This window comes from Phoxinus phoxinus (genome assembly GCF_949152265.1).
Source record: "Phoxinus phoxinus genome assembly, chromosome: 13".
NCBI lineage: Eukaryota > Metazoa > Chordata > Actinopteri > Cypriniformes > Leuciscidae > Phoxinus > Phoxinus phoxinus.
The window spans coordinates 22,296,372-22,321,294 of NC_136888.1; the positions used below are offsets into that span (position 1 = coordinate 22,296,372).

A 24,923-nucleotide genomic window follows, 5' to 3' on the forward strand; every position below is an offset into this window, starting at 1 on the left:
TCACCTACTTAAAAAGCAAGTAAACAACCCCAATGCATTCATACTTTTGTATGAGTGATTAATTAAATTTGATTGATAATTCAAATGTATTACATTATTAAACCAACTTTTAGTATTAAGTCTTTCTTTATTTACACAGGTTTCCTGTGGATTCATAATAAATGACAAATAATTCGTTTTATCCTGAGCTTTACAAAAATCCCTGCCATCATCTCCAAACAAACCAGATTTGGTTATTATGAAACAGCTGAAATGGAAGTCATGATAATAATCTTGTGTGTGTGTGTGTGTGTGTGAGTGTGTGTGTGTGTGTGTGTGTGTGTGTGCGCGCGCGCGCGCACCAGCTCCCCCTGCGGGTGCATGAGGAAAACAGCAGTAGAGGCGCGCATACGTAACCTGCATGTGTTTGTGTGTGGGGTGGAGGAGGCGACTACTCAAACTCTGAGCAAGCGCCATATAGAAACGCCACCGCAGGAACAAGACCTTTTTTGTAGGTACATTAAAAATATTTGCTGTGATGTAGTATATGTGTTTTACAGGCAGGGACGTGCAAATGTTTTCCAGAATTTCCGCGAGCTCTTCATGCAGATGGTCCGGTGCAAATGTAGCACGTCATTTAAAATGGCGCCAAAAGATTAAGTTGAGATGCTGCAGACGATTCCCTAAATTAATGTTTACATGCAGTTGGCTTCCTTATTAATTCCTATAAGTTAACGGTGCGGTTTGCTTTGATATTTGGTAGTTACTTTGAATCGCGTAGCTGCTGGCCGTGCGCGCGCATGTGTGCGTGTGCGTGTATGTGTGTCCAAGCGTCATCTCGTAAGTTAGGCGCGCGCGTCCTGGCCTGACTGCGGCTTATGTTATTTAGCCTAAAAGTTTTGGTATTGAACCAGCAAATGATACCAACTGCATGTCGATTACTTGCGATTTTAGTTTTTAAATGAATTGAGATTAGGTTTCAGAGGGATGTTTGATATTTTTCTGCATGCAACGGTCTGGGTTGGTCCGATTTCATCTCTGCTGTGATGTTGGGAAAATAACGGTAGAAAATATTCAACTTTTCTTTAGGATTTGCTTTAGAAGTTAAATTTGACATATGTATGTGTTTTTTGCAATGGAACTTAAGTTTTCTGATCGAACGAATGTAGCGACATATTTGTTTGTTGTTGATACTATAGGTCGGTGTTTAAATATACCAACGTGGAGCATATGTTGTGTATTAAACACTAAAGTTACTGTTATATTATTTTTAAATACTATTATTAAAATAATGTTTTTTAATTTCTAACTGGCATTAAAATGAACAGCTATGTGACGTCAAGAGGCGTGGTCTGCACGTTTGCACTGCGTGAACTGCGTTCTGCTGAATGCAGGCAGAATTAAAGGGTTTATATTTTTAGTTTTTTTTTTTGCAGTTGAAATTAGCTGATAGTTGTGAGATGTTGAAGTATTTTTAACCTTATGATTTTGGTTGAATTCATATAAACGCGCAAGTTGAGCAGACAAACTATTTTCAATGTTTTTATAAATGAGTTTGCTTTGCTTAGTCGCATGAATATATTAATAAAAAACACAATTTCCTTTGTTTATGTTGTTTTATGCTCTTTAATTAAAAGTAACTGTTAGTTCTGCTTTAACTTTAAGTGGCTAAAAGTTTGGTCTGTGTCTAAAGCTGGAAAGTACATACAAAATACAAGGATTCGTTGTTTTTTTTCTCAGTCATGTCCCAGGCATGTGTGCATTGCACAAAAGTGTGACAATTTGTTATTTTGCAACACATAGTTTAAAAATATAGAATTGATTAGCTTTTAGATACAGAAGCTGATGGTATAGGAGTAGGTCAGAGTTGTTGTTATGTAATTTGACTGCTCGGTATGACATATGAAAAATTACATTTGTTTGTTTTAAAGTTTTAAACTGATATATTTATCAGAGCAGAATAATCAAAATTTTAAGGTGAAGTGTGTAAAATATCATGCACACGCCCCCGTTTGCCAATGGTCGGTTCAACAGATAGTCCCGCCCTATTGGTATTGGTTGAACCGACGTTGTTATGTCAAGATGCTCAACCAAACAGCAACGGTTGTATAGCGCCACATTGTTTACACTTTGAAGGAGTCAGCTGCCTACGACTCTGTATTACTTAGAAGTTGAATCTGCATATTAGGCTGAGATGCAATTATATAAAGTCCAGTATTACGAATTTTAACAGTGTTTAATTTGAATTAGGTATAAGTCAAGTCTCATTTAACTCTAAATCTGCCAGTCTCGATTCAGTCTGTCAAGTTGTGACTGGCTTAGGGAAGCACTTTGCAGGATCAGTTTTCAGGAATGTTCTGCTAATGTTTGATCAACCTCTGCAGATTTCTGCATCACTTAAAGGTCACGGCAGCTGAGGATGAAGCGAAGCCGTGTCCCAAGCACCAGTGAGGACTCGGACAATGGAAGTAAGTAAACAGACACTATTTTCTAGTACCAACTTGCCTAGAGAAACCTAGGTTGGTTCTCATTTCTTATTTGTTCATTCTTATTTCGTCTCAGACCCAGGATGTGAGGGAAGGATGCAAGGAAATAAATAAATAAGGATGGAAGAATCAAAGGAAATCATATTTGTGTATTCTTGATCGCTCAATTGTATTTTCAAAGTGTCATCAGCTGCACTCAAGGGATCTGACCTTATGTTTTTGAACTGGTTATTTAAGAAATTGCTAATAAATATTAATTGTGCCCTGTTGAAATATATGAGATTGCAAGGGATAAATCAATTAAAATGATTGTAAAAGATGTGAAGGGAGAGGAGAATTTAAACAAGTGTCAGGTTTTTCATTAAGAAACACTTCTGTATTGGATACACCTGTGCATCCTCGCTCATAGCTCCTCTAGGCGCTTCCTCAGTCCTCGTTCCTTTCCTCTTCACGGTGCAATTAGAAAATTGAGATGCTATTGAAAATTGCAATTCTTTTCTTCACGATGGCTTGTTTTTTTTTACAGAATATTGCAGTGTTTATTATAAATAATTTATCCGCGCTCGTCATTATTTTTCTTTAAAATGTATGTGCCCTTGTAATTTTTCCAAAACTTAACCTCTCAAGTTTCAAGTTAACCTCTCAACAACATCTTTTCTCTGATGACGTGTGCACCAGACAAGAGCTCTGGACAATAGCAAACTGTCACTCACATGAGATTGCAGCAATTAGGAAACGACGATATTCCAATAAATTGCCTATGGACAAAATCAAGTCACTTGTAGATGAGAGAAGAATAGAATGAGGCATTTATATAGATAAAGATGTTTTAGCGCTCAGCCCTTTAGTTATAGCCACACAATCCCTCTCCTTATATAAACTAATACTGCCATTTGCTGAAATGAAAATGACCATTATTGCCGCTAATAACATGAGTAGTCTCTCTCGCAGTCATACAATTTATGTCCTCAGTGTTATTGAGCATAGACTAGCATGTTTTTCTGTCTCTTTCAGGTATCTCCACGTCCTGGTCTCAGCACTCCAAGCACAGGAAACAGAATGGAAAGAGACCCTCAGAGGTACGTGGTACTGTCTTGCACTCCCCAATACGACCCTAACAGATAAAGATGATAATGTCGTAGATATTTGTTGCTCTTTCACAAACGCAAATCTTTTCATGCAACCCCTCTTCTTTCTCTCTTCCAGGTGTTCAGGACAGACCTGATCACCGCTATGAAGCTGCATGATTCTTACCAGCTGAATCCAGAGGATTATTATGAGCTGGCCGATCCCTGGCGACAGGAGTGGGAGAAAGGGGTTCAAGTACCTGTCAGTCCCGACTCCATACCGCAGTGTTCATTGCGGTACAAACATTTTTTTCTTCTTCTTTTACCTGTCAAACTAATCTTATTTAGTGGTGGTTGCCATTAAATCTAAATCTATTAATTAAAAATAAAATCTATTTCTGTGTTTTTCTATCTTTTTTTCACTACAGCACTGTAGCTGCCAAAAGCCCTGCTCCTCTATTCATCAGGCCTAAGAAACTGATTCGCTCATCTGAGTCATCGATGCTGGGGTACGTGGGTATTCAGACGCTAGCTGATGGCATGTGTCGTTATGACTTGAATGAGGAGGATGTAGCTTGGCTGCAGATCACTAATGAGGAGTTCAGTAAGATGGGTGAGCATATCCAGTCTGGAGTTTTCATTTTACCCATTATGCACTCAAATTTCTTGCACTCTGTGGAAACAAATGTCACGTCAGGCTAACTGATTTGCCTGTAGGCATGCAACTCCTGGATGAGCTGACAATGGAGCGGGTCATGGAAGAGTTTGAGCGCCGTTGCTATGACAACATGAGCCATGCCATGGAAACGGAGGAGGGGCTTGGCATAGAGTACGATGAGGACGTGGTGTGTGACGTCTGTCAGTCCCCTGACGGCGAGGACGGCAACGAAATGGTGTTTTGTGACAAGTGCAACATCTGTGTGCATCAGGTACGTGTGTTTGACCACCAAACAATGTGTGTTTGAAAGCATGTGAGAACTTTGAGGCTGCCCCTCTTAATATTAAACTAGAAGAGGCTTAGTCGACCAAAATTGTATTAGTCGGTTAGTCGGAGAAAAAAAACCTGCTACTGTGGCGTAGTCACGTAGTCCGTGAGGGATTGTTAACGGCAGTTATTTGTGGTAATTACAGTATGTGGGGCAGGAAATCCAAACTTTCTCCGATCATCCATCAACCTCAAATATGGCTTATCATTTGAAACATGGAAGTAGTAGCAACTTTACTTAGCCTCTCACTCTGTTAACCTAGATAAATGTGCGCTATTATTAGGCGCATATCCAAGTGTTTGTGCGTAGTGTTAAAGCTAAAGTATAGTGCTCTTACGGCATTACATGGAGGCGGCGGTGCACTTGCATTTTTTCCTGATAACAGCTGAAGCAACTTAAAATACGTTGTGCTTTTGTAAAATAAAGTAAACAAACAGGATGTGCTTTCTGCTGTCTCATCACAAAAATGAAATGAAACTCAGCATATAGGCTACTTGCCTCACAGACGTGAGAAATAGGTATATCTATAGAAAGCTTAAAAATGCCTACTTTTGAATAATCCTGTTAAAATAAAAACCTACCCTCAGTAATCCGTTGGAAAGGTGCATTTCTCTCTAAAGGTCCATCAACTGCGGAGTTGGTGAGTCGGCATCGTCACCTTCATTGATGCTGACTCTGACTCCGAAAACTCTAGTTTATTAATAAGTAATTAAAATGTCTCCTTGCTATTTTTTTCTGATACATTCATAGTCGTTACTTTTGCTGGTGCTTTGCAACAAGCTTTATGCGTGTAATAGGCAATATATTACGCCTATATATATTAAAGGCTTATTAAGGTTTAGTACCCCCACCCCCCATGTATATTTAAGTAATTACATTATTATAAACATGCGATTAGTCGACTAATGGCTTAAATAAATGACTACTAGTTGAGCAGTAAAAACTTTAGTCGGTGGCAGCCCTAGCAAGCACATATGAATTACATAACAATGTACCTCCCCACAGGCATGTTACGGTATACTGAAAGTTCCCGAGGGCAGCTGGCTTTGCCGTACCTGCGCGCTGGGCATCTTTCCCAAATGCCATCTCTGTCCTAAAAAAGGCGGAGCAATGAAACCCACCCGCAGTGGCACCAAGTGGGTCCATGTCAGCTGTGCCCTCTGGATACCAGAGGTAAGGATGCACGCACAAATTAAGACTTTTAAAGAGATTGTGTTAATGACTGAGAAAAGTACAATGTGAGCTCAGACTGGACTGTTGTGTGCTCTTTATCTGTAGGTAAGCATTGGTAACCCTGAGAAGATGGAGCCTATCACTAATGTGTCTCAAATACCCAGCAACAGATGGGCTCTAATATGCTGTCTGTGTAAAGAGAAAACAGGAGCTTGTATTCAGGTACAGAGTGCTGATGTTTATCTCTTTATGCTGTTCATGCAGATATTCAGAACCTTCCAGAGGGCATAGTGCAATTTAATCTTTAATCTTTCAATTTGAGTGCTTGAAAATGTAAATATCAATTGATAACATAAAAAATGTAAAGTTAAAGCACTTAGTCATTTTTATCTTAATAAAAACATTTGAATTAAATAGTACTGTATAGTAAAAAAAAAAAAAAAAAATCTGTATGTTCACATGAGCTCAAATGACCAGATTAATATCACCACAGAAAATAAATGAATAATGGCTACCTGCCAAAAGCAGTGTTATTTTAGAATTATTTATGTACCATTATAGTATTTGTTAATTTTTTTAATTTTGGTAATATTTTGTATTCTATTGAGCTTTAATTTATTTATTTTTCAGTTTTAGCTTTTGTTATTTTAGTACTTATTTAGAACTTATTTCAGCTTTTCTAAAAAAAATAATTAAGTTTATCATCTAACATTTATATTTTATTAAAGCTATATTTCAGTTAACAAAAAAAATAACAAAACTGGTCAATATCACTTTTTTTTTTTTACAAGATGGAAAATCACTGGCAGTGTGAATGAACCATAATCAAACGATCCCGGGTCAAATCCCGGGATATCCATGTATTTTCCAGAATCTCTGTGTGAAAGAGGCTTAGATGTCATTTTCAATTTATGTCGGCCAGAACGACATGCACAAAAAGTACTGAATGTAGCATTAAATGTTGTTTAAATGTATAATTTTGTTAATTTATCAGAAATCAAAAAAATTATAATTCTGCTTCACATTTTCTCCATCTTCTGCGGTTTAATCCTGAGATCCTCTCTTTCCAAATCCCCCTAGTGTTCTGCCAAAAGTTGCCGTGTGGCGTTCCATGTGACCTGCGGTCTGCATTGTGGTTTGAAGATGAACACGATCCTCACAGATGCAGATGAAGTCAAGTTCAAATCTTTTTGTCCTAAGCACTCAGGCATGGACTGGAATGAGGAAGAGGGGGATGATGACAGGCCAGTGAAGGTCCCGACCAGTGAAGACAGAAGGAGAAATAGAGGAGCAGACATCTCGTCCTATTCCCAGCCCAGACTTGCACAAAACACAGAAGAGACCAGACTCAGTGAGCGTAAGCTTCGAGTCCAGCAGCTCGAGGATGAATTCTATCGCTTTGTCGCCGCTGATGAAGTTGCCGAGCACCTGCAGTTGCCCCTAGAGATGGTGGACTTCTTGTTACAATACTGGAAGTTAAAAAGGAAAGTGAACTTTAACCAGCCGCTCATCATGCCGAAGAAAGAGGAAGAAGATAGCCTTGCCCGGCGAGAACAGGAAGTGCTTTTGCGGCGACTCCGCCTCTTCACGCATTTACGACAGGATCTAGAGAGGGTACGTTTTTCAGAGCCACATTCATATAGGGTTTTGTTAATACTGTATATAAACATTGATCAAAGCACATACATAGAGCATATCAAATATGGAAGCCCATCTGTGCCTGTTTGACACGAGTGAACAAACCTTTTGCATGTCAAGAAGAATGAGAGAAAATCAGAAATGTCTTTTATTTGTGTTTTGAAGATGAATGAAAATATTTGGGTTGACTGACGCTTTAAAAAGTTTAGTTTCTTTTTAGTAGTTTTCATATATCTTGCGTATATGTATGTTTTCAGGTGCGTAATTTGACATACATGGTCAGCCGCCGGGAGAGGATTAAACGGACCGTGTGCCGAGTGCAGGAACAGATCTTTCATCACCACGTCAGGCTGCTCGAGCAAGGACGCGTTGCCGGTTAGTATGATGCTTACTACACTCAATGAAATATTTTTTCCCCTCCTTTTTAACTGTTACCTCTTCCCTTTTCTCTCCTGGTCAGGTATATCCTCTACTAGACGTTTGGAGGAGGCCATGTTTTACTTTCGAACAGCGCCACCCGTGCCTGCGTCCCCCCAACCTCTAAAGGGTCACTGTGGGCAGAACAGCGCCCTGGGCTCCACTGAGAAGGGGAGCAACCCATATAGAGTCTCAAGGCATATCGAAGCAGACAAGCCTGCAAAGATTCCCAGACTGGACAGCATGGTCATGGACAACGTTCCCAGTCCTGGGGTCATTGATTCAGGCTCTGGAGCTTGTAGAATTCTGAAAAACGAGACCGCGGCGTCAGCTACAGTGAAACGTTACGAGGGCAGGCTTAGAGGTGGTGAATCTCATAGAAGAGATGAGGAGAGCGAGTGCCCCCTGGAGGACAGGAGGAGGAGCAAGCTGTGGGAACAGGTGTCCATCAAAGACAAACTCAGACAGTCAAAGTCTATTGAGGATAAGACCGAGCTCGACAACATGGATGAAAGATTGTTGCTGTCTCACAGCAGAACCTCCTCTAGTTCTCCGACCATGTATAACGGATCGCCGAGGAAGACAAACGCGAGCCAACATCAGGGAAAATTAGTGCCAAATGGAACAACTAGGCGGCATCTGAAAAACTGGGGCAGTTTCAGAATCCCCAAACGGAGTGAGAGAACATCAGCAGGGAAAGATGTGCAGGACAGAAACGACGTGGTGGACCAAACTTCCTTAAAAACTTTTAATACAAGTCCCGCTGCCACCCCCCCTCAAATTAGGACCCGGCTTCGGACAGGAAGTGAGAACCGAAGCCATGTGGAAGAGTCTGATCTTGGCCAATCAGAGCAGGGCAAGAGATGTCACGCCCAAAGACTTCGAAGCCCAATGACTAGACGTTACGGTTCAGAAGTGATCCAACATGGAGTACTTGCATCATAAAATGTGTCCAAATTTTTTATTTTTGTCCTCTTCATTTGCTTTTCAATGAAAGGTGAACAGGTGGATTGATATTTATTTTTCTATTCTGTAATTTTCTGCTGTTGCTGAAACTGTTTTTTGGTGTGTTCGTTAAAAAACAATGCGGAGAGGTTTCAAAGACCAAACAATTGGCTGATGAGGAAGAAAAATATCTTCTTAATAAAGTATGAAACTTCAAATCAGGTGAAATAACTGGCACAATTCATAGATAAGTTATGAGCACTTGTGAGGATGTTACCAGCGTGAAACAAAGCCAGTACGGCCCAACTGTCTTAAGTCCCATAGAATTACTGCACTTAACTGAGCACTTAACTGTTTAAAAAATACTGACCACAACAGTCTAACCAGTGTCCAAAATTTAGGAAAGACTTTTTAATTTATTTCTCAGTATTTAGCTAACTTAAAAGGCCTTCATGTTGTGTATGTGTCATACCCTTTGGCACCTTTTCCTTCTCAGGTAAAATCTGCTTACATTTGTACTTAATTTATAGTGTTATGTCTTTCTTTTTTCAAACAAACTGAGTGTGTGTAACAGGTCAATGCCTTATATGTACTCTCTTTGGTCTTGAAGTAATTCCTTTCCAGAAAAATACAAATAAAAAGCAACTCTTTCAGTTAACCATATTCTTCAGCAATAGATGGACACGGTAGATCCAGACAGATCCACAATCATTGTGATGAAATGGACACATAATGTATGTCAGAAAGGCTTTTAACAATCATTTACTTCCAGTATCCATTACTTTGAATTTACTTTTGCACTTGATATTAAACAATAACTCAAGACACTATCATAGTTGTAAAGACACTTTTGTGTTGAAAGGACTGATCTTCTTGACATGGTTGCCTTGGAGCAGTACTCAAAATATGTGTTCTTGCATCTTTTCTTTATAGCTGTAAATGTCTCTTCTCATGCAAAATGTGAGTTGATCTCCTTGAGAAAAAGATTATCTTGTGCCTGAGTGTTTTTGTTAAGATGTTGCACTAGAACATTAGCCAGAGAGCTTGGTATAACCGTGCTCACAGAGAAAAAAAAAGTTTCTACGTGTTTATATAATCAAGCACTGCTGTATTTTTCTTCTTTGTTTTTCTTTTATTCTTATGCAATACTTTAGTTTTGTTGCAGATTGTGAATAAATATTCTTGAGGTTACTTCTGGTAATGTCTGGTCCTGAAGTTTTCTGCATTCATAATACAGGGCTCCAGTCTGAAGAAAAGTGCAATCATAGACGTGACTCGTGTAAGTAAATCAGATGTTTTTTTAGTTGACAAATTACAGAATCCATAAAAAATGGTTTATTTCTCTTTTGATGCTGTCATTGATTATGATTCTATATGTGCCATGTAAAATGGCAACGTCAATCTTTTTCAGTTACAATTTATTACATTCTGGCCTTACTCTGTGAACTTTGACCTGTAATATTTTGAGACATTTTTCAATATCTTTTAGAATATTTTTTATTAGGACACAACTGTAAATATATGTAGCTTTAAAAACAAACAGTAGTTGCCGATTCATTTCAATTATCTGTTATAATAAATGATTCATTATTCAGTGATGTAATCAGCTGTAAACTTAGTAATGAATAAATGATTCACAGAGTCTGATTCAAACAGCTTACTCACAAACATGTTTGAATCTTTTCAACTGGTTCCTAGAAAAGAACAAGGATAAGCCAACAAATTGTTGACAAATCAAGCATCGCAGTTGTTTGATGCAGGAAACACTGGCATGTCTAAAGATGTAGCTTAATTACCACCAACATACAAGATAACATCTGAAGATCAGTGTTTTCCCATCTCACCAATGGTGTTCTTGAGCCCTAAAATGCCACTAGCACTGTCAAGGTCAAGGTCATGGGTTCGAGTTTCAGGAATTGCATGAACACAAAATATATACCTTGAATGCAATCTAAGCTGCTTTGGATCAGTCTTTGCAATATGCATAAATGTAAAGTTTAAATATTCAGCATATTTTAGACAGTATAATATTTGAACAGCTCATTAAAGCCTTTTCATTTAGAGTGCAAATGTCCTGGTAATACACAAATTACATTGATGTAGCATCCTTAACATCTCTAACTGAGGCTTCCACCAATTTAATAATAAAAAATAAAAAAAAGTTTTCAACTCAAGGCAGAAACTTACATTGTTTTGAGTAACCTACATTTCATCACCAAATCGAGTCCTAAAAATAAAACTACGATCCCATCAAATGCTAAGACACTTGTCTGTACACTCTTAAAGTGAACCTTTCAATCTTTAAAGTCCTCAAAGTTCTATAATATCCTAAACGGGCAGTGAATGTACAGTTAATGGTGTGTGCTCAGATATGACTGGGCCTCTTCCATTGGTCCTTTGTTCATGTTGGTATGTTGTATCTTGCACATGTAAGTCCAGAGAATGTCTGCTATGTGTTATCAACTGATGGCATGTCGTGTATTGTCACAATAGTTGAGCCACTGTTGGTGCTGAAATGCTCCCCATTACTCCGCTCCACGTTTCCCAGTTCGACCCGTGGAATGCGAAACCCGTTGTCTAAGGACGCGTTAGACTGCGCAAAGCTTCCAGAGACTGAGTTCGCGCCCACGTTGCTCATGACCATATTTGTAGTAGTTGAGGACACTTTCTTCCGTGGTTTGCTGGAGCCTCCTGCCATCATCCTTTTCGCATGCGTCCTCCTGTCAGATAAATTATATAAAAAAATGGATTGATAAATAGATGTTATTCAAAAAGAATACAATTAAAGAGTAAAATGTAAGGATGGGTACCATTATCGTCCGATATTGAATTAATTTTATATTAATATCGATATTACAAAATGCTAATAATTTAAAGGATTTGTTTACCAAAAAATGAAAATTTGGTCACAGTGTAACTGTAACAGCGCAGCTACGTCAGAACATAGGCTCACCATTGGCCGATGCTGGTCATGTGTGTGATGCATGTGATGGGTGTGATGCTGGCCAATGAGCCTACGTTCTGACGTACAACCCAAGAAGCGCTGTGCTCGCTGTGTTTACATTAGGTGAATTCACTCAGAGGCCCACACAGAAGAAAATGAATGGTTGAATAAAGTCGTTATTTTTGTTTGTTTTTTTTGCGCACAAAAAGTATTCTCGTCGCTTGATAAACTTAAGGTTGAGCCACTGTATACTATTTTAACTATGTTTTTACCGTTCTAACTTTTCTGGACCGGCAGGTTTCAATTACAATAGAAGCCTATGGGGGAGTGAGACAGCTCTCAGATTTATTCAAAAATATCTTAATTTGTGTTCCGAAGATGAACGAAAGTCTTAAGGTGTCGGAACAACGTGAGGGTGAGTAATTACTGACATAATTTTAATTTTTGGGTGAACTAACCCTTTAGAGAGCCTAAGTCCCTCCCCTTCCGGTTGACCACCATGGGACCTTATTTCGGAAAAATATAGTATGGTAGTCTAGTCTATGGAGAGACAACAAATATTTTGATCTCGTTTGAATTGTGCCCTGAATTACACATATTATGTTTGTCAATTTACATTTTAAAGTCAAGAAAGTCGCAGTTTGTTAAAGTCGGCATGAAATCAAAATTGACCCTATTTACTCTGTTAGCGGATATTACTAGTCTTGTGGTGAACAATTAATGCGTGCAAGTTAATACACATAATTTTTTTTTTTGCCGTGGTTATCTTTAATCAAAGTCTGAAAAGTTACTTCCGGTCTGGAATGGTTATTTTTCTGATGACGTAGGCTTGACGGCTTGGGTTGCTTAAACGCTTAACCTCTCCCCTCAAACCGTTACTCTGCTATGGGCGAGAGATGGAGAGGAGGAGCGCTAAAGTAAAACCCTGCCCTCTGTTCAATATTCCGTTTCACTCGGAAATGCGTCACAACACTTGAGAAAAGTCGTTTGCAACTTCCGGTTCACGCGGACTTTAAGGTATAAGACTGTTAAAATACGTAATTACAAAGACTACAAAATGAAAAGGTGCACATGTGACGTACCTTTTCACTCAATGAATGAAGCTAACTTTACTGAAGCTAACGTCTGTCATTTTTTCTATACTCTAACGTTATAATCGTAACGTTACGCCGCGATGCCTGAGTGTTTTGTACCAGACTGCACACATATGAGCAACGGTGACGTATAGTGCGAGACAAGAGATGCAGTTCATTGAGCGATTTTCACATAAAACTAAATGTTATTCTTCTGTTTTATGACAAACTGCGACTTTCTTGACTTTCATAATTATCTTTTAAATTGACAAACATCATATGTGTAATTCAGGGCACAGTTCGGACAGAATAAAAAGATAAGTTGTCTCTCGCCATTGAATACCATACATATTTTTTCCGAAATAAGGTCCCATGAGCCGGAAGCGGAGGGGCGGGACTTAGTCTCTCTTTAACTCTCATCATTAAATGCATCACGGTTGTTTCAACCAATGAGCATTACGTTTTTTGACAACGTCAGCATGACATCAGAGCCAGGCGGACCACACTCGGACACTTTTCTAACCGGCATGCATCTCGCGCTGATCACCGGTGATCGGTTCTGCGCAGATTTTGCTCATCTCAAACAAGCCTAATGGCTTCGTCCGAAATCGCATCCTCTCTTGAGTATGTTCTATGAGTGTGTGGTATGTAGACCTACTTCATTTGCCATGTTGTCATTCTCATGTGATCTACCAGCATCAGTTACATTGCTTCACTGCCATTCATAAACCTCTCATGTAGCCTCATGAGATAGTGAAGAAGTGTGCAAAAATAGTATGCACACTAAAGATTCTTTGCAGGATCTTTTATGAGTAGCCTACTGTGAATTCGGACATACTTTTTTTTGACACATACTGTTTTTCACCTACTATATAGGGATAGGAAAGTATGCGATTTATGTAGCCTACATGGTAGTCTTTTTGAGGTGGAAAAAACTCACTTTTTTCAGCTTTTTGTTTAAAATGTTGCTTTTTGAAACGTACCCACATTCAAGAGTTGATTAAAAAATGCTTGAAGCTTTTCATACTGTAGGGTACATTATAATGTGATGCTTAAATTAACTTATATTATATTGATGACTTTATGATCACTAAAATAATAAACCATATAAATCAATTTAGTTCTTTTAATTAAACAGATCTGAATCTTCCATAACCTGTTCCATTCAGGCCTGAGAACACTTTAAGAGTGTCTTTGTCCTCAAAATGATTTTGAGAATGTCATGACTATTTTTAGGCCTCATTAAAAGGTCTGTCTAAAATTGTCCTGCTATTGTGTGGAGATATGTTCTCCTTTTGGTATGTAACTCATTCATTATGGTTTACATAAAAATGTTGCCATACCTGTTGTACGTCTTGAGGACTATAAGCAAAAACGTGAGAATGATGATTATACCAATGACGATTATAGCTATCATGGCTCCTGAGCCTGTGAACACAACAAACAGGGAATGTTTTATTAGACATATTGTAAACATTAAGCCTAGGGTTGTGAAGATCACATGTTCCCTTCCAATCATTCAATGAAAAAAAAAAAATTGTAGTTAAAAAGAGAAGTGGATTTAGAGAAGTGGATTCATTTCATTACAAAATGAGTAAAACAATAGTAGAATTCGCAATACAAAATTGAATGTGAATCTTTTAAAACATGCTGTAGAACAAGTTCCAGGAGAATGTTCATGCTCTAGATTCCTCACTCTAGCACAGCGTGAACAGCAAACCTTCAGGCTGTCTACACTGGACGTATCAAAGTGAATGTTCCAAATCTATTTTTCCTTCAGAAGTAGCACAAGCGTGTGTAGTATGTCAGAAATAGAATAGGGCATCCAGTCAGACTTTATCATTGGCCCTGTTTACACCTGGTATTAAGATGCGCTTTGGTCAATCGGATCACAAGTTGACGACACTAAATAAGTTGACGACAGGTGTAAGCGGGGTCTAAAACGTTTTGAGCTTGCCCACTTTCGACCACCTCCAGAGGTAGTCGAAAACACATTTGACCAGATTGCTTTCATAGTGCAGATGCTCATCTGGTCGAATGTGTTCGAACAGCCACAAAAGACCGCCTGCTCTCCTCCTGACATAATGCGTAAACGTTATGGGAAGCGCGCTAGCCAGACAGGATTTAAACTTTGTCGGCAGAAGACCCAAGTTTGGTTTTGAAGACGAAAATCGTACCAAGCACAATGTTCTCTCACTATTCCTGATTTCTAACACGCACTCACAGCGTTCAGCGTGGTCTTGCAGATATCAGAGCGGAAACGAAAGCTGTCCATTAGATCAAAAGATCTGAAAAAAACCATACATGCACCCGCCCATAGACCCTCAAAGAAATCAGGACAGAAGTGATTGAAAGTGGACAAAAGAGACAGATTAAATCAGCAGGTGTAAACGGCTATGCGTTTCCCTCGTCTACTTGTGATCCGATCCTTATAATAGCAGGTGTAAACAGGGCCATAGAGTAGCCTACAGATCTGAAACTTACTCTGCGTGAGGATTTGTTCTCTAGACTTGGTGACGGCTGTGGTGTTCTGTGTTGTTGTGAATTGGGTCACGGATGCTGTGGCCGCCCTTTGCATCTTTAGATTTGTCCTGAAAAAAGATACAAAAAAACAAGAAGGGAAAAAAAAAAAAGGTTTTAAACATACAATACCACTTTGGTTTATAGATTTTAATTTACGATTCATAAACAAGGAAGGAATGAACAAGGAAGGAATGAACAAGGAAGGAATGATTTAATGTTATAGTTTTACTTTACCAACAACAACATTTCACAATGTTTACTTCGCGTGGAGCATTTCACAATGTTTACTTCGCGTGCTGTGCTCCTTTGGCTCTACGGATTTAAAAAAAGCTCTTTGCATTGCATAAAACAAAGTGTTAATTAGTCCAAATTGCTGTTTTGGGGACTTTAACCACACTGAATACATGATTCATTATGTTCAGTAAACTACTCATTTGTTTAGAAACCCTATTTGTGCATTATACTGTCATTGTATTTGATGGATTTTAGATGTTCTGCTAAGTCTACATCTACAAGGCCTGTCTGCCACCAATATTTCATTCAATTAGATTTCATGTCAGCTCCCTGTTTATGTGGTTTAGACACTTGACAGAGTTATTATGTTTAAATGGTTTAAGTCAATCTGTTGAAGAATGCCTGAAAGGTGTATAGCCTATCATTCTCCCATATATCTGTCAGCAGTAAACATCTCACACACATCAACTTCCGTTTTTGTTAATCGCTTAATGCAGCACAGTGTGTCCAGCTCCATTAGTCTGTCCAGCAGAGTCATGGTCCATATTGGAACAAATTTGTTTGTACTCGGTGAACTCTTAGTTCTGGTGCATCGCTGACGTACTGAACTGCAGTGGCTCGCCGCAACCTCAAAATTATACAGCTGCTGTTGGTTTTAGATTTAACTGACTGTGGAGTATCCTCGACGATACTATCAGAGCGGCTTCAAAAGAAAATGGCTTTGGCTATAAAAAGCTGAATAACCCAGAACACACATAATCTTCTCCATCCATTTCCCCCAAATCACTCAACCAAGTGCATTCATACAGTGTAAATCCTTGCAGACTCTCTCACTCCTACGTGATCACACACTTTCCAGCACAGTTTTAAGTCTATTCTTCTCCTGCTGATTATATTCAAATAAACTGGCAACTATACAAAACATGCAAAACCTTGAGTTTCATAACAGCTATTACACATTCTGACAGCGTGGGCTTCACAGCTGCGTTCAGGGTCTTCTCGGTCTAAATGAGCAAATCAGTGAAAAATATGTTTACCAACTGTCTAATTTTTGGACACTTTTAATTGTCATGGACTTTGGAGTGAATTAGAACCGAACCCCCACTTTATTTTGAGTTCATTTGGCTGGTCTGATAAAGATTTTTAGTAAGATATAGTATTAGACTTTTTTTAAATCAGTATCCGATTATATTGGAAATGTTATTGTTCATGCTCATTTCCTCTATATTTACATTTAGATTATCACTTTTAAAGAGAACTCTGATGGCAAAGAAAATCTTTGAAAACATTAATTTAATAACACTGTAATTTTTGGAAATATCAAAATGAGTATTTTAATATGGTAATGCCATGATGCTTGAATTCACTTGAACACACAAAATATTTAATATTTAGGCAAAACAGTATGGAGTTAATATTATATGGACATAATCATCAATAAATTACTTTTAATATTGGTAATCGGCCATTTTTGTGCCTTCCAATTTATATGCAGCTTCATGTGCATATTATTTATGATGTTATTTATTAACAGATGTCCATCTATTATTTGTCACCTCAAGGAAGTAGAAGTAAACCGAATAATCTAGATCTGACATTTTTTTTTTGAGAATAGACATTTTTAGAGGCACCTATAACCTATATTTATTTACACCGTTGCCAAGCTCATCCTCCTATTTTCAGTGCCTCGCTTCATAAAACAGCCTCTTCTGTTCCAGACAGGCCATAACGTCCGATGCTGGCTCTTATGAGTATTCCTGACAGAAGCAATCAGCGCTGATGGAAAGAAAAATACAGCGCCTGTACCACCAAAGAACAGCAAATAGTTGTAAATTCTGTTGCCTGAGCTACAAGGTGAATCACAGGACATCTGTATGGAGCTCGGTTTCACACCACCATAAAACAGACCATAATACACTCTCAGGTTTGAAGTGTCAGGCTGTGCCACTTGATTTAATTTATAGCCACTTTACAATCTCACAGATGAACAGAGCAGCTGGAACAGAACAAGACAAACCTTGAATCATGCCAGAGCCTCAACAATTTAAATATTGGCTGAAAAAAAAAATTATGTTTCCGTTTCTGGATCAAAAACTAATAATAAAAATAAAAATTAAACAAGCTTATTCTAAAATCAGAAAAAAAATAAAATAAAGGACAGTATCATAAATAATGTTTTATAAAATGTAGATATTTAAATAAAAGAGCAAAAGTAAAATTGTTATATTAATCAAAAAAGTGTGTTTGGCTTTAACTAATCTCATTGTCCACAGCAGTGTTGGGTAAATTACTATAAAAAAACTAATTGGTTACTAGCTACTAATTACATCATTAATAGTGCAATTAGATTACTCTCTCTTTAGAAATCCGATATCAACCGTGACACGTTGAACATTACAAGGATAGGCACGAAACTGCACCTTTAATTCTTTAAAATAAACAATATACAGTTGCATAAAGTATTCTTGAACTGACCAAAGTGTGTAAAGGAAGAAGGTAATTAAATTACAATTAAATTACAGTAATTCGATTATTTAGTAAGTAATTACACCCAACACTGCTCCACCGAAATACAAATCACCATATTATTCATACACATAATTGCATTAATCACATATTTATCAATACTTCCAGTTTCAAACAAGTATTTTGGAGTGTAAATCTGAACACTTTTTCGTCTCAGGTTTAGAGTGGAAAAAAAAACTGTGGAGAAAACTGCAACTCTAGAAAGCACTCTTTCTCAATCTGTCTATCTTCCATTAAAGTGCTTTTTTTCAATTGTTGCCAGCAAAAGGTGTGGTCATAACTCATTCCAAAAGATTTATTAAGTCTCTGCTTGATCGATTTCTAACAATTGGCTTATAATTGTATATTTACGGAATCATTCATTTTAAATAAGCTGTTATGATTGCTTCTGACTAAGATGTAACTGCTTGTCATTGACTCATTGGTGTAATGTAATCCACCAATCACCAAGTTAAACCGTAGCCTAAGTCAAATTCATAAACTGAATGTGTGTCACTCTCAGTCGATTTGGCGCAACAATCAATTTGATCAATTTGAGTTAAGATCAGGAGTCAATATTTAACCAGTAAAAAAACGATTAGATCACAGGTGCGCTCACGCATGTCTGACCTTCAGTGCACGTCACAGCCCTGACTACAGCCTTTCTATACACACAAGATCAGTCCTCAGCTCCCCTAACTTGAACAATGGTCCATTCATCACTTCTGTTACAGGTATGTGTCCGTCTGAAGCCGGATTCTTAAACGTGTCCCCAACTTCTCACTCACTAAAAAAATACATAGCAGAAAATGTCAGTCTAAATGGACCCAGCCAGACTGTTTAACCCTCAGTATTGTTCCAGAACACCAGGACACAATAAGCAGTGACTGGCCTGCCAGAGCTTCGTCTGCGATGTCAGTCTAAGGATGCAATCAAAGTCAAAAAGAAAGTTAAAAAAGGTATGTTGACCTTTAAAAAAGTGATTGTGTCCTCTTGGTGCTCTCGGAAAAGGAAAAAACAACAATGTGATAGTTCCTATAGGAACCTAGTTAGTTCAATATCATAATTTTATGATCAGACTTTAATCATAAACACAAAGGGAGAGGAAGAAAACTAACATCAGGCCTTCAAATATTATACATTATAACAATACTGTTATTAGTTTCTCATATTATTAGGACTAATACCTCAGATTATTCATGTGGTAACTTGTAATTATTTGATGTAATACACTGAAAACAACAGTGAAGAAATTGCCAGGTAGTTTCACAAATTATTGCAAAGAATTGGCAAGCATTAATTTAATGTGAAATTTTAAAGTAGAAAGACTGAAAAAGTATTATTTTAAAACATACTGATATAATCTTTATAAACAGTCTAATAAAATCTAATAAAAAATAGTTTATGACTAAATTGACCTGAATATATTTTATAATGCCAACAAAAATCATATTTAAGGGTCAGATCAGGTTAAAATTTCACTTTAAGCTAAGAACAGCACAAGTTTCAGTTTTAGTGTCTGCCATGAAACATGATCCGACCTACTGAGATCTGAGAGTTTGTTTACTTTAGTTAACAGGTTTGCTACTATTTTAGCTGTATTCAACAGATACAAAGTGAGTTGAATAATAGCCACTTATTCAACTCGCTTTGAATATACACAATCTGTCCCATCTCAATAACTTTCCTACACACACCTGAGGCACGCAGCCAGAGACTCTGAGGTCCCAAGATGACAGGAGACAAATCACACACGAAATTGAATGTACAAAGTGAAAATAGGTAAACAGTTTGGCTTACCTGTACGATCAGTTCCCTGTCGTGGGGCTTCTCTCTCTCCACAGAATCAATCCCTCCACTCCCCCTCCTTTAATCGACTGAAGTGAGCATAGTCCACGCGCACTTTCCCTCGCACACACCGCTGCTAACAGAGCTGGGACACAAAATCAAAACGGAAACCCTGTCTGAAAGGAGTTTGAACAGGTAGAATGAGTGAATGTTCACTTCAGGTGTGACTGAAGTGAAGGGGTTGAAAGCATTGGATGGTTTCAGCACTTGGCAGAGAGGTAGAGACGACGTGCCATATCAGAGCTCGCTGGACTGAAAGCGGTAGCTGGTTTTTCAGGTCTGGCCTGGCCCCCAAGGCGTGCCACATTCACAACACACGCTCCGCTCTCAGTCATTACTCATCTTTAATTAAACACACACACACACACAGAGAGAGAGGATTTCTGATTACATTTCTCTGTGACTGAGAAAATCATTACAGGATTGTATTAGCACTCCTGCTGTATATGCAAATCAAGGGCCACAGAGAGAGCTGATGTGGTTTACAGATGATGTCTTATCAGCCCCATTGAAATATTCAATCAGATTCCCTTCTAGTACATCCTTAACAAACACTCAATTGCAGTCAGATGATTTGAGCTGCTACCAGAACATCAGAGTTGTTTTGATTCTCATGTTTTTTTTAATTGAACATTAAAAACAGAAAAACTAATATCCTGTTTTTCTGCATCACTTAAGATAATTAACATATTCTAAGGATCAGAAATTGTAAATATGCTTTTTTTTTAAAGTAAAGTTAAAAGATAAAGTTGTGTGTTTATGAACTGTGTAATTAATTAATTACTGAGAATTTACATTTGCTAATATTGATATTACTAGAGCAGCATAATTAGGTCTCTATGTTAAGATGAGTCATACTTTGGTGTGTTCTGTAACTCTTTCTTTTTGAAAGCAACTCCCAGAAAAGGGTATATTTCATCATTCTGTCACGAAACACACACACACACACACACACACACACACACACACACCCACCTGTCTTGTAACAGAAAAGCGTCAATAAAAGAAAGGGGACGTTTGTTCTTTTTGAGGGATTCCTTCCTCTAAGCAGGGATCCCATGACACTCATGGGTTTTCCAGCCGGCCAGCCCGGGCCAAAAGCCAGAGTGGGAATCAAGTTACCTGTAAAGAGAAAAAGTATTTTCTCTTTCTTTCTTTCTTTCTTTCACTTTCTGTCATTCCTCTTTTAGATACAGTGTTTGATATGAAAACCGGTATTAACATACATTCGCCCATTCTATAAAGTTCTTACTCTTTTGTTTCCGTCTTTCTTCCTCGTCTCGTTTTTGTGAAGTGTAACTAAGCTTCATGGTCCCCGATTCAGTTTGTCCCAGTGGGAAAATGTGGTTCTTGTGTTTGGCGGTTTGCACTCTTTTTCTTTTCTCTGTGGGAAACTTTTGTCAGATGGCATCATTATATAACACGAACACTTTTAAAGGTCCTGCTCAACTTTCACAAACAACTGGAGGAGAGTGGAGACTCAGAAGGGACTCCATTGTCTTTGGCCTCAATCTTGTTCAAAGGAAAACTGATGGCCACTGCTGCGAGTTCTTACATCATCTCATTTGATTGATTAATTGCTATTTTACAAAGGTTTAGTCATGGGATGGGCTGTTCCTCATGCAAAATAAACAATGACTCTGACGGGACTGCCTATTTTATTAATAGGCTATGCTGGCTTTCTCTCGAGTTCGTCTTGCGAAACAAAACATACGCGATAGATTACCTTGTGTATGATATGAAGATATGATATGATGATATCACATTATCTTGTGTATGATATGAAGAATATTCCAAGAACCTTTTTCTTTGACGCCATGCATGGTTTTTTTTCCAATAATCCCATCACCATCATTCTTACCCTGTGGTTCCTTCAAAAGACTGCATGCTTAGCCTATAAACAATAATTCAAATTAACTTCACTTGTTCTTTAAAGTTACGTGCATACACCATCTTCCCCTTAAATAACGAAAATATATGGGAACATACTGCAAAATATAATGTGATATAGACTATTACATAATACATTTCCATATGGGAAACAACTAGTGCTAATATTTGTCAATATACTGCAATATATGCATTGAGAATGTATGGCTAAATATTGATTCATAAAATATTTAGAAGACAAAAATAGCATTACATGTAATATTCATAAAGTTTTATCATTTATGGTGCACATATATTGCACATGTCCCCATATAAATGTGAATGTAGGCCTATGTGCGCATATATATATATACACACAGATTAATGGAATGAGTTGCACCAGATTTCCAGTTCACAGCATGCTTTGCTTCTGTTAAAGGAGAGTAAATGTTCAAATCAAATATTTTTTTACTCAATATTAATATAAGGGGAGATCTGTTAGTATTTAATGTTCTATTTAAAAGGGTTTTAGGTATGTCTTGAGTTTTTTTTTTTTAAGTTACTTTTATTTAAGGAAATGACTGCGTATTCTTAAGCCAATTGTTGGTCTCCTTGCAAAAAAAAATAAAAAATAGCAAGCAGGTTTATAGCTTATAAATAGTATAAGCAGGTGCGCTTGTACTATTGTTAACTAGCTATGTATGAAAGTATCAAACATAATATAAATGTTGCAAACTATGAAAAATGTATAGCCTGACAATATATTTCTATGTGAGTGTGTGTATACTGCAGAGTAAATATATGTTCAATATATGTATACACGTGCCATATCTATCACATGTACAACTATGTTATGAAGTGTATCACTGAATATGAAATTACATTATAATTTAAATTAGTTAAATATATATTTTCCCATGAAAGTGTCAATTCCTTATTATTCAATATATTGTAATATATTTACACAATATGTTATGATGTATATGTTCTAATACACTGTTATATAATTTAATAGGCTATATTGTGTATATATTAGGAAATATACTTTCTTAGCATAAGGGTCTTTACATGTAGGCTACACAAGATAAGAGCTAAAGTCAGGCTGTTTCCATTGGTCATCAGCAAACACATGACGACTGCAGGTACACACACTGCACTGCAATCTGTCATTACATATCCGGCCTGAAGATTAGACTGTTTACATTGTTTAAGCTGCCTTCGTTTGTCACATTGTGGCTACCTTTTTCTTCTCTAATAGACTGACTCTCATGCTAAACCTTCCCACATGTATGTTTGGAGACTTCAGCCACACTTAAATGATTTACACTGTATAGATAATAAATAAATATAGGCTTTTAATTTAATTTATCAATATCAGACGAAATTGGATTTGCACTAATACATTTACCATCTGATGCTCACTTGAAAAAAAAAATCATCATAATTTAAATATATTTACACATCTATTGGTCATTTATCAGTTATCTCTGGAGCCCCGCACATGACATGACTTGCAGGAAAATAAGTAGGCCTCGTGCGCGCATTACAAGCACGCATTACTATTTCATTCCTCGATTTATAAATAGCACGATTTACTATTTCGTACCCATGATTTGCTATATCGTCCGCACAAATTAGTAAATCGAGGGAACTAATTAAATCGTGCATGTCATGTGCAGGGCTCCATAGTTATCCTATATTAACTCAGCAAAAAAAGAAACGTACCTTCACTTTCAACTGTGTTTTTTGCAGCAGATTTCTTAACGTGTAAATATTTGTATGAATATAAAAATATTAAAAGAACTTGGGATGGTATAAACCATCATTTGTTAGTTCCAGATAAATGAGAATGAATAACGATACATACAGAAGTAAGAGTAGAATTTATTACTGGGTATATAACACGCCTGTGGGCCTCAAATTCCATAAACCGGAGGAGAGCAAATACAGCTCTCAGCACAGCACATGTGAAGGAGCGTGGTGACACAGAAAACGCAATTCAGACTAAGCATGTGATATACAGGCAATAGAGAGGATGGGCACTTGTTTCCAGTGACAATCCTGCTTACATACCCATACCCATTCAGGCAATTGTTGCTATGGTTACTGCGAGGTTAACTGAACACACCTCCTGCCATCGGGATATCGCAACAAAGGGGTCACAAAACAACCGAACCTTCTGTTAAACGATCATCCCTTAGCAAGGCAGCCAAAAAAGGGGTTGCATCATCTCATCGAAACCACTCCTTCAGTAAGCTGCCGCTCACCTCAAAAAGAAAGTGAGGGTGTCGTAAGGCTCTACCACAACTAACCCATTAAGAAACGATTGTTTCACCAGCTGAGCTGGAAGAAGCATGGCTAAATGGTAAAGGACTCATGGCATCATCTCACCGCGACCACTCCATCGATAAGCTTCAGTTACTGGAGTGGGCAACCAAAAAGAAGGGGTTGCATCATCTCACTGCCTCACCGTGACCTCTCCTTCAAAAGGCAACGGTCTCAGCAGTTCATTGCCAACAGTTCTGATAATACTAGAGGGAGAGCATCAGAGGGGTCAGACTTTGGATTTAGTGTTTTCATTTGTTTTTTCTTGTGTCACTAATCTTGAAATATATGATGGTGCTATGTCTGATCATTATCCAGTTGTTTTTGACTCTGCGTTGTCATGTACTCTGTCCTATAACTCACAACATATTCACAATGTTTTAATTCCTCTGCTAGGCTTTTCAATGATGTGTATTTATTGACCGAAATCCCGAATGTTGTGAAAGTCCTATCCCCTTGTGTCAATCCAGATGAATTGATCTATCTTTTAACAATGCACTTCTACCTTGGACCCAGTTTGTCCCACTACACATTTTGTCCCTGAGGTTACAGAAATCCAAGGTAAGGGATACATTTCAGTCCTGGCTAAATGGGCATACCCACGCACCCAGGACAAGAGTGTAGACACACTGAGCTCATGGAAGAAAGATGAACTTCAGATATGACATTTTCAGGGAGTGTCTTAAATGGAATCAGAGTGCTGTTAAAGAAGCGCAATTGAAATACATGTCAGATTTAATTGCACAAAATGCACAAAGACATTTCTAAATCCAACTCACAGTGCCCTATTAGACTTCTACTGACCTGTGATTCGTTTTTAAATCTTTTAATTCATAAAGTTGGGTGATTTAGGTCTAACATACCATCTCAAAGTTATTTTACCTTCTCATCAGAGCTCCCACCCTCTTTTT

The 24,923-nt window shown here is 37.8% G+C and overlaps 2 protein-coding genes across 4 annotated transcripts; one reads left to right on the forward strand and one right to left on the reverse strand.

Moving 5' to 3' along the window:
• Positions 1-277: 277 nt before the first annotated feature.
• On the forward strand, positions 278-10,033 carry jade1 (jade family PHD finger 1). Of its 3 annotated transcripts, none has more exons than XM_079632055.1 (11): positions 278-490; positions 2,364-2,447; positions 3,480-3,544; positions 3,672-3,829; positions 3,961-4,145; positions 4,250-4,461; positions 5,524-5,691; positions 5,797-5,913; positions 6,772-7,305; positions 7,587-7,704; positions 7,790-10,033. In XM_079632055.1, exons 2-11 carry the CDS (start codon positions 2,399-2,401, stop codon positions 8,689-8,691), a joined length of 2,508 nt encoding a protein of 835 aa, XP_079488181.1. In that variant the 5' UTR covers positions 278-490; positions 2,364-2,398; the 3' UTR covers positions 8,692-10,033. The 3 variants fall into 3 exon arrangements, with proteins under 3 accessions (XP_079488181.1, XP_079488183.1, XP_079488182.1); XM_079632057.1 differs by having other exon boundaries at positions 375-494; XM_079632056.1 differs by lacking the exon at positions 278-490 and adding an exon at positions 556-1,042.
• ncmap (non-compact myelin associated protein) lies at positions 9,969-20,081 on the reverse strand. Its single transcript, XM_079632058.1, has 4 exons — positions 19,771-20,081; positions 15,193-15,299; positions 14,052-14,136; positions 9,969-11,411 (listed from the first exon to the last, which is right to left on the reverse strand). The coding sequence occupies exons 2-4, from the start codon at positions 15,284-15,286 to the stop codon at positions 11,141-11,143; spliced, it is 450 nt and encodes a 149-aa protein (XP_079488184.1). The 5' UTR covers positions 15,287-15,299; positions 19,771-20,081; the 3' UTR covers positions 9,969-11,140.
• Positions 20,082-24,923: the final 4,842 nt, after the last annotated feature.